At 32.6% G+C, this 12,530-nt stretch overlaps 3 protein-coding genes across 3 annotated transcripts in view; 1 reads left to right on the plus strand and 2 right to left on the minus strand.

The window, feature by feature from the left end:
* Positions 1-3,517, plus strand: part of LOC145052746 (Pseudouridine synthase family protein) — a 4,186-nt gene extending 669 nt beyond the window's left edge. Inside the window, exons 3-20 of the mRNA XM_079000616.1 lie at positions 16-225; positions 319-533; positions 644-716; positions 820-876; positions 963-1,042; positions 1,128-1,190; positions 1,267-1,354; positions 1,450-1,552; positions 1,645-1,748; positions 1,859-1,932; positions 2,019-2,083; positions 2,149-2,330; positions 2,431-2,498; positions 2,574-2,634; positions 2,708-2,745; positions 2,816-2,884; positions 2,987-3,197; positions 3,316-3,517. Coding sequence (XP_078856742.1) covers positions 16-225; positions 319-533; positions 644-716; positions 820-876; positions 963-1,042; positions 1,128-1,190; positions 1,267-1,354; positions 1,450-1,552; positions 1,645-1,748; positions 1,859-1,932; positions 2,019-2,083; positions 2,149-2,330; positions 2,431-2,498; positions 2,574-2,634; positions 2,708-2,745; positions 2,816-2,884; positions 2,987-3,197; positions 3,316-3,342 — 1,788 coding nt within the window. The 3' untranslated portion in view covers positions 3,343-3,517. The remainder of the gene's footprint in view (positions 1-15; positions 226-318; positions 534-643; positions 717-819; positions 877-962; positions 1,043-1,127; positions 1,191-1,266; positions 1,355-1,449; positions 1,553-1,644; positions 1,749-1,858; positions 1,933-2,018; positions 2,084-2,148; positions 2,331-2,430; positions 2,499-2,573; positions 2,635-2,707; positions 2,746-2,815; positions 2,885-2,986; positions 3,198-3,315) is intronic.
* LOC145049655 (coiled-coil domain-containing protein SCD2-like) lies at positions 3,509-6,397 on the minus strand. Its single transcript, XM_078998034.1, has 13 exons — positions 6,362-6,397; positions 5,826-5,888; positions 5,684-5,733; positions 5,557-5,584; positions 5,289-5,378; positions 5,039-5,149; positions 4,885-4,945; positions 4,690-4,803; positions 4,495-4,616; positions 4,331-4,400; positions 4,189-4,229; positions 3,996-4,122; positions 3,509-3,894 (listed from the first exon to the last, which is right to left on the minus strand). The coding sequence occupies exons 1-13, from the start codon at positions 6,395-6,397 to the stop codon at positions 3,776-3,778; spliced, it is 1,032 nt and encodes a 343-aa protein (XP_078854160.1). The 3' UTR covers positions 3,509-3,775.
* A 27-nt stretch (positions 6,398-6,424) lies between these two features.
* On the minus strand, positions 6,425-7,810 carry LOC145049656 (uncharacterized). Its single transcript, XM_078998035.1, has 3 exons — positions 7,120-7,810; positions 6,678-7,027; positions 6,425-6,587 (listed from the first exon to the last, which is right to left on the minus strand). Exons 1-3 carry the CDS (start codon positions 7,432-7,434, stop codon positions 6,425-6,427), a joined length of 828 nt encoding a protein of 275 aa, XP_078854161.1. The 5' UTR covers positions 7,435-7,810.
* Positions 7,811-12,530: the final 4,720 nt, after the last annotated feature.

Below are 12,530 nucleotides of genomic sequence, written 5' to 3' on the forward strand. Positions count from 1 at the left end.
TTTTTTCAAATTCAGACAGCAGAGGAACATGAATCAAAGACTACAAATCAACCAAATGGTAACCATTGTAGTGAAATCGAATCATTTAGAGCCCTAGTTGGCGACTCTGATGCCAACTCCCTGAAGGAGTTTATAGATAAGATAAATTCAAATGATGAAGATGGAGTTACAGTTACCAATACCTCCATTGTTCTTTCTCCAAGTTCTGATAAAGTTCATCGAACAGTAGGAATCTCTTTTCTCAATGCTTCTTTTCATCAACTACAGCTAATCAATAGCATGTGTATGTGTAATTTACTAATAATTTGCTCCCTTTAGGCAGTTCATAATTTTTTCAAAGAGAAACTCAAGTTCTTGGTTACAGACACAGTAGATGGACCTGAATCTTCATCAAAATGCATACGTGTGAGATTGAATTCAGGGGGGAATAATGAAAGAGGCAGAGGTTCTAAGAAGAGGAAAGGAAGAGATGAGACTCCTTATGATAGTAGAGGTTCAGATCATTGGCCTGAGCATCTTGGAAAGTTTCTCAGGTAGTGTCTTACTATAGCAACATCCTTTCATTAATGAAAATGTTTTACTTTTGAAGATTTATATTCTTTAATATTTATTAATCACAGTGTTTTCGAATCTTCATCTCCAGATTTCATCTTTGTAAGGAAAACAAGGATACACAAGAGGCATTAGGGGTGATTGGAAAGATGCTTGGCATTCAGGTTATTGTTGTTACTGTAATGCTCACACATCATTTTGAGTAATTCAATCAAATTGGAATTTTTTTAAATGATAAAAAATTGTTTATTGATTTTGTTTTTATAGCCAAGGGCATTTGGATTTTCTGGTACAAAAGATAAGCGTGCTGTAACAACTCAAAGGGTAAATATTAAATGTTAATATTTATTTATTTTTACATTTTGTCTGTATCTATGAAGTCTGAGATTTTGGCATACTTGAAATCTCAGGTCACTGTATTTAAACAGCGTGCAAACAAAGTGGCTAATCTAAATAAAAGATTAATTGGAATTAAAGTTGGTGACTTTTCGTAAGTGCACTGAATTTAAAACTTTTTATCATTTTTAATCAAATTTTTTAACATGTGAATGTTTAATTTTGTAATTTGTATTTAGTTATGTCAATGAAGGTCTTCTTCTTGGTCAACTCCATGGAAATCGATTCACGATCACACTAAGGTTTGATAAGGCTGCATTTGTTAGATAGGGCTTTTTTCAATGATGAGGGCATTTACGTCTTTTTGCATCTTTGTAGGGGGGTGGTTGCAGATTCTGAGGATACTGTAAAAGCAGCAGCAGATGCTTTAGGAAAACATGGATTTGTAAACTACTTTGGTATGCAGGTAATAAGGTGTCACTCACATGAATTAATTTATTTAAAAAAAAGAAAAAGAAAATGATTAATTTAATTAATATTAATATATGGATTCTGAAACAGAGATTTGGGAGTGGTTCTATACCTACTCACCTAATTGGTGCTAAATTACTTAAAGGAGAATGGAAAGAAGCAGTGAGCATGATTCTTGATCCAAGGGATGGTGATATCCTTTTAGTTTCTGATTTCACCATTTAAATTTATTTTTATAAATTGAGAAAGAATTATTTGTTTTCTTTAATATAAGTTTTTGAATACAAAAAGATGACATAAGGAGGATTCGGGAATATTATAAAGAAAGTCAAGACATTGATGGGACTTTAAGACAATTACCTCGCTTTCTTGTGGCTGAAAAGGCCATTGTAAGTTGCACCTTTTTTTTTTTTTATTTATTTATTTTTTTTATTTAATGATAACTTTTAAATAAATATTATATTTGATTCATGTTTATATATATTTTTTTGTTTATCAGCTGCAGTGTTTGAAAAAGTGTCCAGGGAACTACTTGCAAGCTCTGAAGGCTGTTCCTAGGACCCTTAGAATGATGTAAGTATTACTTTTCTTTTTAATTAAAAAAAGAAGTTAGAAAATATGTCAGGTACTTGAACAATATGTTTGTGGTTTGTTTTCAGGTATGTGCACAGTTACCAAAGCTATCTATGGAACCATGCAGCTAGCATGAGAGTACAAAAATATGGTACGAATTATATATATATATATATATATATATATATATATATTATTAATTGGGTTGTGTTTCAGGGAATGAGGAAGTAGTGTTGGGGGATTTGGTGTATTGTAATGAAGAAAGTTGTAATGAAATAAAGGAAGTCAAAGTCAAAGTCAATGATTCTGAATATGAAGAGAATAATGATTCATTAGAGAATAACGATTTAGATGAGGGGGATGCACTTCCATCTGAAGGAACTTGTACCTCAGTAAAGGTCAGGAAATAACAACCTTATTATTTAATTTCTTTTTATTACTACATTATACTTTGAAAACTCTACCCAATTATATTTTGTTTATTTGCTTGTTTTACAGGTGGTTAACAAGGAAGACATTCTTTCAGGGAATTATACAGTTTCTGATGTTGTCCTTCCTTTGCCTGGGTAAGTTACTACATCCCACAAACTTCACACTTTATGTTTTTCTTTCTTTAAACTTAATTTTTTTTATTCGGGCAGTTCAAGGGTAATTTTTCCAAATAATGACATTCAACAATATTATCAAGATTTGGCTGATAAGGTGTGTTTTCTTGCTTCTCTTTTAATGTATATGTATACAAGTTTTGTTAATTTTTTGTGTTATTTTTTACAAGGATGGTGTGAGCTTGATGGAGAGTATGCATAATGTCAAGTGAGATTTTTTTTTTTTTTGCAAATATGATTTTATAATTTAATACTAATTTTATTAATGCTTTTGGTAGGGAGTTTTCGCTAACCAGCATGACAGGAGCTTACCGGCGAGTATTTGGAAAAGCCAAGGATTTTGAATGGTATTTTTATTAAAAATATAAAATTAGTAATTACTAGATCATTGCTTATATATATATATAATGAAATAAAAATTGGAATTTTAATAGAAAATATTATTTCAGGGAGTTGATAAAGTATAGAGATGTAAGTATCCCATTGGCTATGACCGATTTAGACATTGTTTCAAAGGCCAATGAAGGTGATGGTATTAAAAACGAGTCTTTGGAATTGGAATTGGGAGAAGACCAGTTGGCCCTTAAATTGAGCTTCACACTTCCAGCATCTTGCTATGCAACTATGGCTATTAGGGAGTTGCTAAAAACATCTACTTCTGTAAGTTTTTTTTTTTTTTTTTTTTTTTTTTTTTTTTTTTTTTTTTTTTTTTTTTTTAAATTAAGGTTTGCATGATTTGAATTGAGGAGGTACTTATATGAACTTCCTGATTTTGCAGACTGCGTTTCACAAGACTTTAAATTAATTAGGAGATTACCGAGACTGAGTATTGAAACAACACTTTTGGAAGCCTAGTCTAATTTATTATGCAATTTTGTACATTACTTTTGTTGTTTGTTTTTAACTTAATGGATTTAACGAAGAATTACAAATATTTAAAAAAAAAATTAATAAAAATTTAAAATATAGAATTATAGCAAGCACTATGTGGCCAATAATGTTATCATTTGGAGTTGCTATTTATGGCAACAATGGTGTTTGACTTTTAACGAACCAACTCCACAGAGTTTGTTTACCATATATATTAATTACACAAATTTGGACCCACTAATTGAATTAAAGAATTGAGAATTTATTTTAACGCATCTAATTTCAAATCAATACTTACTTACATATGTAAAAGGTCTCCAAGATTGCCACGTGGCCTAATAAGAAAACAAAACAAACTAAAAGGAATGTCAGAAATTAATGTGCAATTGCCATTTATGTTGAGAGTCAGGGTCAACCAACTTGCGAGATGCTTGCCACAATTGAGCTTCGATTCCCAATTTGCGAAGCTCAACAAGTCCACGCTCAACTTCAATAAGGAGGGAGTATTAATAATAAATCATTACTATTACTTGCATCTATTAACCAATAATATTAATATCCAACATATATGGGTAAAAAAATAGGTACCTTCAACAGCATCATGTGAAGTGGGTGGATGATCACTTTGATTGATCCAAAACTGCAATCGCTCATCTACAATATCTACTTCTAACCCATGAATTTTTACTCTTCTCCAAAAATATATCAGCCAACCCTGTTTTTGGAGGATTATAATCTTATATTAAACTTATACAAATCTACTTTCAAATTAAATTATTACCTGCTTAAACCGCACATCATCTGCCTCCTCTTTACTCAACTCTGAGAAAAAAAAACGTTTACATTTTTTATTTTCTATATAAGAATAAAGATTCATTTCAATAAAAAAAAAAGTTGCTAGGATATGGGAAAAACATTTACACCTGTCAAACCAGATTTTAGTATAGTCGGCCTCCGTTGGTGAGCCATTGCAAGTGCTACTGCGTCCTCTATCTGTTTGATAAAAAGAATAAAAACAGGTTTATCTTTTATAAAAAAAAGAAAAAGAAAAATAATATAATATAATAATAGTAAGTGTAACAAAAACCTTTAAAAGGCTCAATTCCCTTAGACCTCTTTCAACTAAAAGCATACTTTCCACACTTCCCTCTCCTGAAATTTCCCTTGCATCCTTTGGAACTTTCTCTCTTTCCTCTTCATCACTCTTTTCTGTTCATACTAAAAATGTTTAATGTTTCTTAAAAGTTAAAACCAATATAGTAAAAGTAAATTACTATATTACCCATCAGCTTTTCATCTTTTGCCATCTGTCCAGCAGCCACTACAACTTCAACAGGAAGAGGAGCAAATGATGACCAGTATTCGTATCTTGTTCCAGCAATTTCTGCATGAATACCTGTCACATATATAACCAATTAAAAACTACAGGGACCAAAACTGTAAATTAATTCATTTCCTTATCAAAATTGTATAATACCATGTTGAACGCATAAACTCCAATACCAAGAAAGCCAACATCTCTTTAAAACCAACTCTTCCTAAAAAAACACATAACATAGTGTGTATTCATTAACATAATTAAATAAACAAGTGAATTTATTTAATAATTGGTTAGAAAAACTAATAAATACCACTTCTTCTTGTGTGAGTAGCATTCTTTGGAACATTATTTTAAGTGATTTAACTTCACTTTCAGTTTCATGAAGTTGTTCCATGATAGATGTTGCTTCATCCCTAGCAGTCTTATCAAGTAAAATATTAATTAGAATCCAATCAACACTCAACTTTATGTTATGTTATGAATCATAAATGTTTTTATATTGTAATAATAATCATGATTAAAAAAGTAAACGTACAAGATAGATTTCTGAATATGAATACCTCAGCTTCCACACGAAGAGCTTCCATAGCTCCCCCTCTAATACCAATATTTACTCCTCCATTTTCTTCTATTGCAGCTTTGAAAGCAGCCTGAAAGAAATTTATTTATCGGATCCCTTACATTTATTATTTATAATGTTGCAAATTCGAATATATATATATATATATATATATATATATATATATATATATATATATATATATATATATATATATATATATATATATATATTGATAATTAACAAGCTATGTAGTATAAAGTACAAACCTCCCTTTGTTGTAGAGATGCCTCCTTCCTAAAATGGCACAAGATAATGAGAAAGTGTTTGAAAAAAATTGAGTTGGGGAGATGTAAATGTAATGGAGCACTAGATTACTAAAATATTTGTTCTTGCCTGCTTAAAAGTTTGGCTTCTAAAGAAACACCTTCTCCAAGATGAGCCACCTATCAATAAATGATTGTTTTTTTTTTGAGTTTTAAATCATATATTAAAAGAACCAAAATGTAAGGAAATAAAATTTTTAACTTTTAATTACCTGTTTCTCAAGCTGTCTAGCCCTCATTTCTGCTTCTTCATATCTTTCCTCAGCAATTCGAAGCTGGAAAAAGAAAATTATAAATTAAGATGTATATACAAACAAAACCATAAGTCCCTTCCAGCTGTTCATCTTGTTCATTGTCTCCTTCATTGATAGTAACCCTAACTCTTAAATGCCAATAACATTTTGGTATAATGATGCTTATAATGTTGAACATCTGTCTCAAGAAGCAACTAATCAATCATGTACACATTTATACTATGTGTATTAGTTAAATCTTGCTTTGTTTTGTTACATAATAGTCAATGATCAGTCTTTTGATCTTTGTTCTAACCTAAATACTGTATTTTGTTAAGAGGGGAAAACAGAAGAACGAAAACATGATTGTCCTTCTTGACGAAATTAACACCATCTGAATGACCAAAATTGCACAAAGTCATGATATTCAGGGACCATTTTTGTAAATTACTCTGCTTTAGCTTTACATACTTGTATATAATCGGGGATTAATGATCAAAGTTTATTGTGATTACCTTTTCAATCAAACTCTCATTTTCTTCCTGTAGCATGTCAATCTGCAATTAGAGTATAAACTGTTAATGGCGTCCGCAGGTGGGGTGAGAGGGAAAGAGTTGAGAGTTTACATCATCTTCCAGAGCAGAAGTAGAAGCAGTAGCAGAAGTCGGAGCGGAAGCAGTAGCAGTAGCTGAACGTTGGTTACTAGATTCCCTTGCGAAAACACCCAGATCCAAAGAAAACCTGCTCAAATTGAAAATATAGAAGATGATTTACACAAAAACTAATCTGCTCAAATTGAAGTGCTCCATTATCGGGAAAATTTCAAAATACCTTTTATTCTTTTGAGCATCAGGCTGCGTGTCTCGACCGGAGGTTGGCCTTAGTGACAAATTAACACTGGGAGGCACCATGGCGACTGGCTTCATTACTAAACTTGGACGACCGGCTGAGATAGCCCGAGCAGACGATGGTTGTTCCATGGGGCGGCAACGTTGTGGTGATCGATTAGCTCGAGCAGAATTAGGTTGAACATGTTCGACAGTAGTGATTGATGGAGCTGAGCGAAGGCTATTGGAAGTCTGGTCAGATGAAGAACGGGCTGATTGAGATTGAAATTGTTCGTTGTTTATTACTGGTTGAGATGATCGGCCGATACGTGGAGCTGAAGTTGTGTGAACTGTCTAATACAAGATAATTATACAATTGTTATGTCATATCAACAAAATTATAGCATCTAGATGACATGGAAATCATTTATTGCAGGTATACATACCATAGGCGAACGATGCCGGATTTGAGACCTTCCGGTGGCAGGGGCGGAGGAGGAGGAGGTGGTTGCGGGTGGACTAAAATCAGATAAGAGATCCTCGTCATCTTCGCTATCATCCGTTTGCTGATGAGACATCATTTGAGCAAGCCTCTGTGCCGCCTCCTTGGTGTTCTGTGACCTCTTCACAATCGATCCTGAACGCGAATGCCGGTGAATCGTCGGAGATGCTGCACCACGAGACGAAGCCATTGGTGGCGACAATTGGTCGTCACTGCCACCACCAGGGGTTACGCTCTTCGAATCTATTCTGCGATCCATTACTGCATGATAGTAAAAATGCAAGGTGATGATACACAATTTGAGATGTTCATTCGAATTGATTTTGCTAATTATTCAGTCATAATCATCCCATCAAAAACACAATTTCCGCATATCGCATTGCTGATTCTTCCATTGCAACGCGATAGATGGCGATTCACTAAAAAACTCATGAAATTGAATTAAATTGTTAAAACATCTTGTCATATCATCGCTACAAAATAGTTGATGAATTAAATTGTGAAGAGAGTAACTAACCCACCTGCGATTGATAAAAAAATGGGAGCTGCTTTGATGGAAACTCCGATCACATTTTAAGATGATTACAGTATCATCAAGGAGGAGTCTTTCTCTAGAGAGAACAAACAAAAAGTTTAATGGAATTAATTATTATTATTATTATTATTATTATTAATGATTATAGATTTTCAAATGTTTATTGTATTTTTTAGACATTGTAATATTACCAATAACTCTAAGGGGTGTTTGTCTTGGCTTTTCAAACCTCAAAAGGATTTCCTGAATTTTCCAAAAAGTTCTTTTTCCATACCTGAATTTTCCAAAAAGTTCTTTTTCCTTATGTAAAAGTTTTAAAAGTAGCTTCTAAAAGTAGTTTGCCAAATATCTTTTGTTTTTTTTTTCTTTTCCAAAAAGGACTTTTGACTTTGAAAAGCTAAGCCAAACACCCCCTAAGTCTGTTTCAGTACTTTATCTTTTTATCATTATTATTATTATTGTTGTTGTATCAACATTTTATATTATTATAAATGTATTTTTTATATGTTCCCCAAAACGTGAGTCATAATCTAGATATATATTAAAGTAAAGTAGTAAATAATCTAGATATATATTAAAGTAAAGTAGTAATTGGTTGAAATTTCTTTTTTCAATTAATGTTACAACATTCACCCTTCACTTTTATGTTTTTGTTCATAAACAACTCTTTCACTTTCGTTTGAATTTTTAATAACTCTCGCCTTTTATTACATATTATTAATATTTAGTCATATTAATATTTTTTTGGCAGGAATGGTCCATCAACTATATTTGGGTCATTTTAAAGTTGCTTCCTTTTTGTCTTTTTTGATCACTCGACTTCCGTTGGTTATTTGTGGCATTATAGGTTCCTATGTTTTCGTATAATTGTCACTTTATTAGTTTTGCTTACAGATTCATTGATGTTTTTTTATTTCTTATTTATTTATTTGTTTATAGACCAGTTAAAGAGGGAAGGAATAAGCAACTCAGACTATAAACATTTTCAAAGAACAAACAACGGAAAAAATTGTCGCATCCGACCCCCGCAACGTGGGGGTTCCCCATCTAGTTGTTATTATTATTATTATTATTATTATTATTATTATAACTAGGTCGTATTTTTTTTCCATTATTATTATTATTATTATTATTATTATTATTATTATTATTATTCTAACTGTGTCATATTTTTCTTTCCATAATAGCAGGAATTTATAGCAATAACAATGTAATAAATAGAATATACAAAACTACAAAAATTGGTATGTGTCGTTAAAATTGTGGATATGGTTCAAAAAGTTTCGGACTTGCATTGAATATCAAGAATCAAAAAAAATTTGTGGTTTTGGTCCCGGAAGAATTAAAAGAGTTGAAAGGACAATTTTATCTTTTTTATTTCTTTTTTCATTTTCTTATATTGATTAGTTAGCTTTTATAATTCAAAAATAAAATGTGGGCCATCTTACCCCACTATACCAGGTAGTATCCTCTCCCTCTATTATCGACTCTTTCTCGCTTCTTTCTTCTAACCCACCTACAGCAAGAGCAATGTTGAGAAAAATCCAAGAAACCCAAACACCCATATTGGGTCTACTCTATGATCAAACAACAATAGGGATTTCAAGGTCCGATTTTAGAGGAGATGGATCTAAAAGCACGTCCAACGGAACCCCCCTTCTCGCAAACTGGTGGCGTCAATCATTTGGGCCAACTTTGGTGGTTGTGTCGCCTATTTATGCCACCCAATTAATTTTGATGGTCACTTCTCCTCTCAATCTCAGTCAACATCTCTCTCCTAAAGGGTCATCACAATTTGCACCTCTCAATTTGTTCTGATTCTCAAGAACCCGAGCTTCCAAATAAGTCCCAGTTGCAAAATCAAGAATAAAATCAGGAAGAACTAAGGACATCAAATCCGGTTGTGTGTCTACAAATATGTGAAACCCATATTATGAAGATGAAGATCTAGTTTGGAAATCATATTAGATGTCGCAGGGCATGTAATAACTATGTTTATGTTTATGTTTCTTATATCAGTTATGACATCCCATGTTTTTAATAATCAATGAAAAATATTTGTTCATAAATACGGGACAAATTCCGCAGTTATAAATGAACTTTGTTTTATAATAAGTATAAATAAAAAGATATTTTCTGACCATGAAAATGAGGGGATGTCACATAAAGTGAAACAGATAGTTTGTCACGTCTTCAGTTGACGATTCATTCATTGATAATATATGATCTTCGCTTCTTGAAACTAGTTCATGACCTTTATACATAATAAAATATTGAGAATAAGTTCACATAGGAAGTGTATCTATGTGTGTTTGAGATGTTTCATTTACAAGTTAGAGAGGGGGGGGGGGTGCGAGTGGGGTACCATATTTTTTTTTGATTTCTAAATATAAAAGTACTAACATAATATAGAAAATGGAAAAAAGAAATTAAAAGGGCAAATCAATCTTTTCAAATTGTTCAGGAAAACCCTAGAAATTTATTGATTTTGGATCTTCCATGCAAGTCAAAAACTCTTTAGACTCTATCTACATGTAACGTCCCAAAAACCATAGAATTTTTTTTTTCTTTTTGAATTTTAAAGGAATTTAAAAAGTCATTTCAATAAACGAAACATCACCAAATATTCATTTCACAACATGAATCCAAATCAGAGCATCACATCAAAACATTTTCCCAAAAACATAGAGACAACTGGAGAGTGTGTATAGTCACACTTTTGTTTTTCCTCGATTCTCAGAAGTACCTGAAATATTTAAATCCATAACTATAAACCAAAGTTTAGTTAACCACTCAAAGCATCACATACAACACAACACAACTAACATATAAAATAGTTATGGGTTATCAACAACCCTATGTGTTATCAATGGCCCTGAATTACCAGCAACTCAAATACAACAAGTTGGGTTATCAGCAACCCCGAGCAATCAGCAACTCACATATAACAAATTGGGTTATTAGCAACCCCGAGCTATCAACAGCTCTTATACAACACATGATATAAGTAACATCCTGAGAAAACTCACCTCGTAAACAAAGTAGAAAACCCCTACAACTTGAAAGACGTGAAGACAGCTACAACAACCACCTAAACATATAATCCACGGTCAATTCTCAACCTATGACCTAAACCCTAAAGTTTGACTTAAAGTCAACCTTGGTCAAAAAATCAACAATCAAAATCATCCCTTCAGCCACCGTGTCGTGGCTAACCCCTGGCCACATCGTAATAGAAGACAGATCAGTATTGAGTCCTTCTCTCATCGCAATGTGGTCAACCCATGTCCACTCCTAGTTCACCTAGAAAGCTCAGCCCTTTATTAAGTCCTTAATCTGTTAAGACCAAACCTCAAACTTTCCAGAAGGCTTAAGCACACGAAAATCACGGCAAGACTCGTTGAGGGTCACACCATGATTTTGGAGTGTTCCAACTATTTTGTCGTTTTATTTGATCACGATGCAACTGGTCAAGGGTCACGACGTGCAGGTCGTTGACTGTTATAAACTTAGAGGGTCGAACTTAGAGGTTTTGAGTTATAACCCAGGGTTTAGCCTGTGTTCAGTTTAGGCGATTCGTGTAGCTAAGTCTTTGGGACCTCGGATAGTCGGATTCAGCTCTGGGATTCATATGATTTTTCACATAGTTGCTATGACATGATTGTATGCTGAGCTAGACTAGTAGGGTCTTTCGTCATGCTTGTATGTTTGCATGTTTCGTTTGGCTTAAAATGGTTGTTGGCAAAAATGGGTCGTAGGTTGAAATTGGTCTTAATTGTTATGTATGATGTTATGTGTTGTATGTCATACTTTGAGGAACTCACTAAACTTTGTGACTTACAGTTGTGGATTAAATGTTTTTCAAGTACATATCGGATCATGAGAAGGCAAAGAAGTGACCGTACACAAACATCAGAAATTTTATGATTTTGAGATTTCGCGATGCTATTCTTTATAATTCTGATTATGGATTTTGGTTTATTGAACAAATGGTTTTATCTTGATTATTATTCTTTGGAAATGGGTGTTTATTATTTTAAAAATGAAAATTTTGGTTTGAAAAATAAGACATTTCGGTTTTGAATGTTTAAAGAGCATATATACATGCATAAACTCACCAATAGTCATAACTACTGGATCTAATCATAACAATCAAACTAACTATTCATAGTATTGCAAGCACTTGCAAATTGGCCTGTAACGGATTTCAAGTGATCTACAAGGGATTGCAAACTGATTTGCAAAGGCCTTGCAAGTATGCACCTTTTGACACAACTTTTCTTTGCTCAATTATGATCTTGTTGCAAGGCCATGGAAATCCTTTTACAAGGGCATTCATAGTAAAACGAAAAGCACAAAAAAGTTTCTAAAACTTGTCAGATTTTGTATGAGCCATTTCAAATTCATTTCTAATCACTTATGCTTATTAACTACCATGCAATACTTGTTTTAAACCTCAACCACTAAATGACCTAATGTTTTCATGAGTTCAAGAGTGTACTTACAAAGACATTAATCATCCACTTTAAGACTTAACATGAGTTCAAGAGTGTACTCACAAAGACATTAATCATCCACTTTAAGACTTAAGTGTTCAATAACTTTATGATTATCTCTAGTTTGCTTTCTTATAGCTTAATGTTCATCCATGATCCCTCTAACAGATTTAAACATGTAATTTATTCAAATTCCAACCATCATTTCATGATTCCAATCTCTATCGTGAAAATGAGATATAGATCTACCTATGGTGATCATGGTCCCAATTATACATGTAATTTATTCAAATTCCAACCATCATTTCATGATTCCAATCTCTA

This window comes from Lactuca serriola, chromosome 5 (genome assembly GCF_051521515.1).
Source record: "Lactuca serriola cultivar US96UC23 chromosome 5, Lser_US96UC23_V15, whole genome shotgun sequence".
In the NCBI taxonomy this organism is placed as follows: domain Eukaryota; kingdom Viridiplantae; phylum Streptophyta; class Magnoliopsida; order Asterales; family Asteraceae; genus Lactuca; species Lactuca serriola.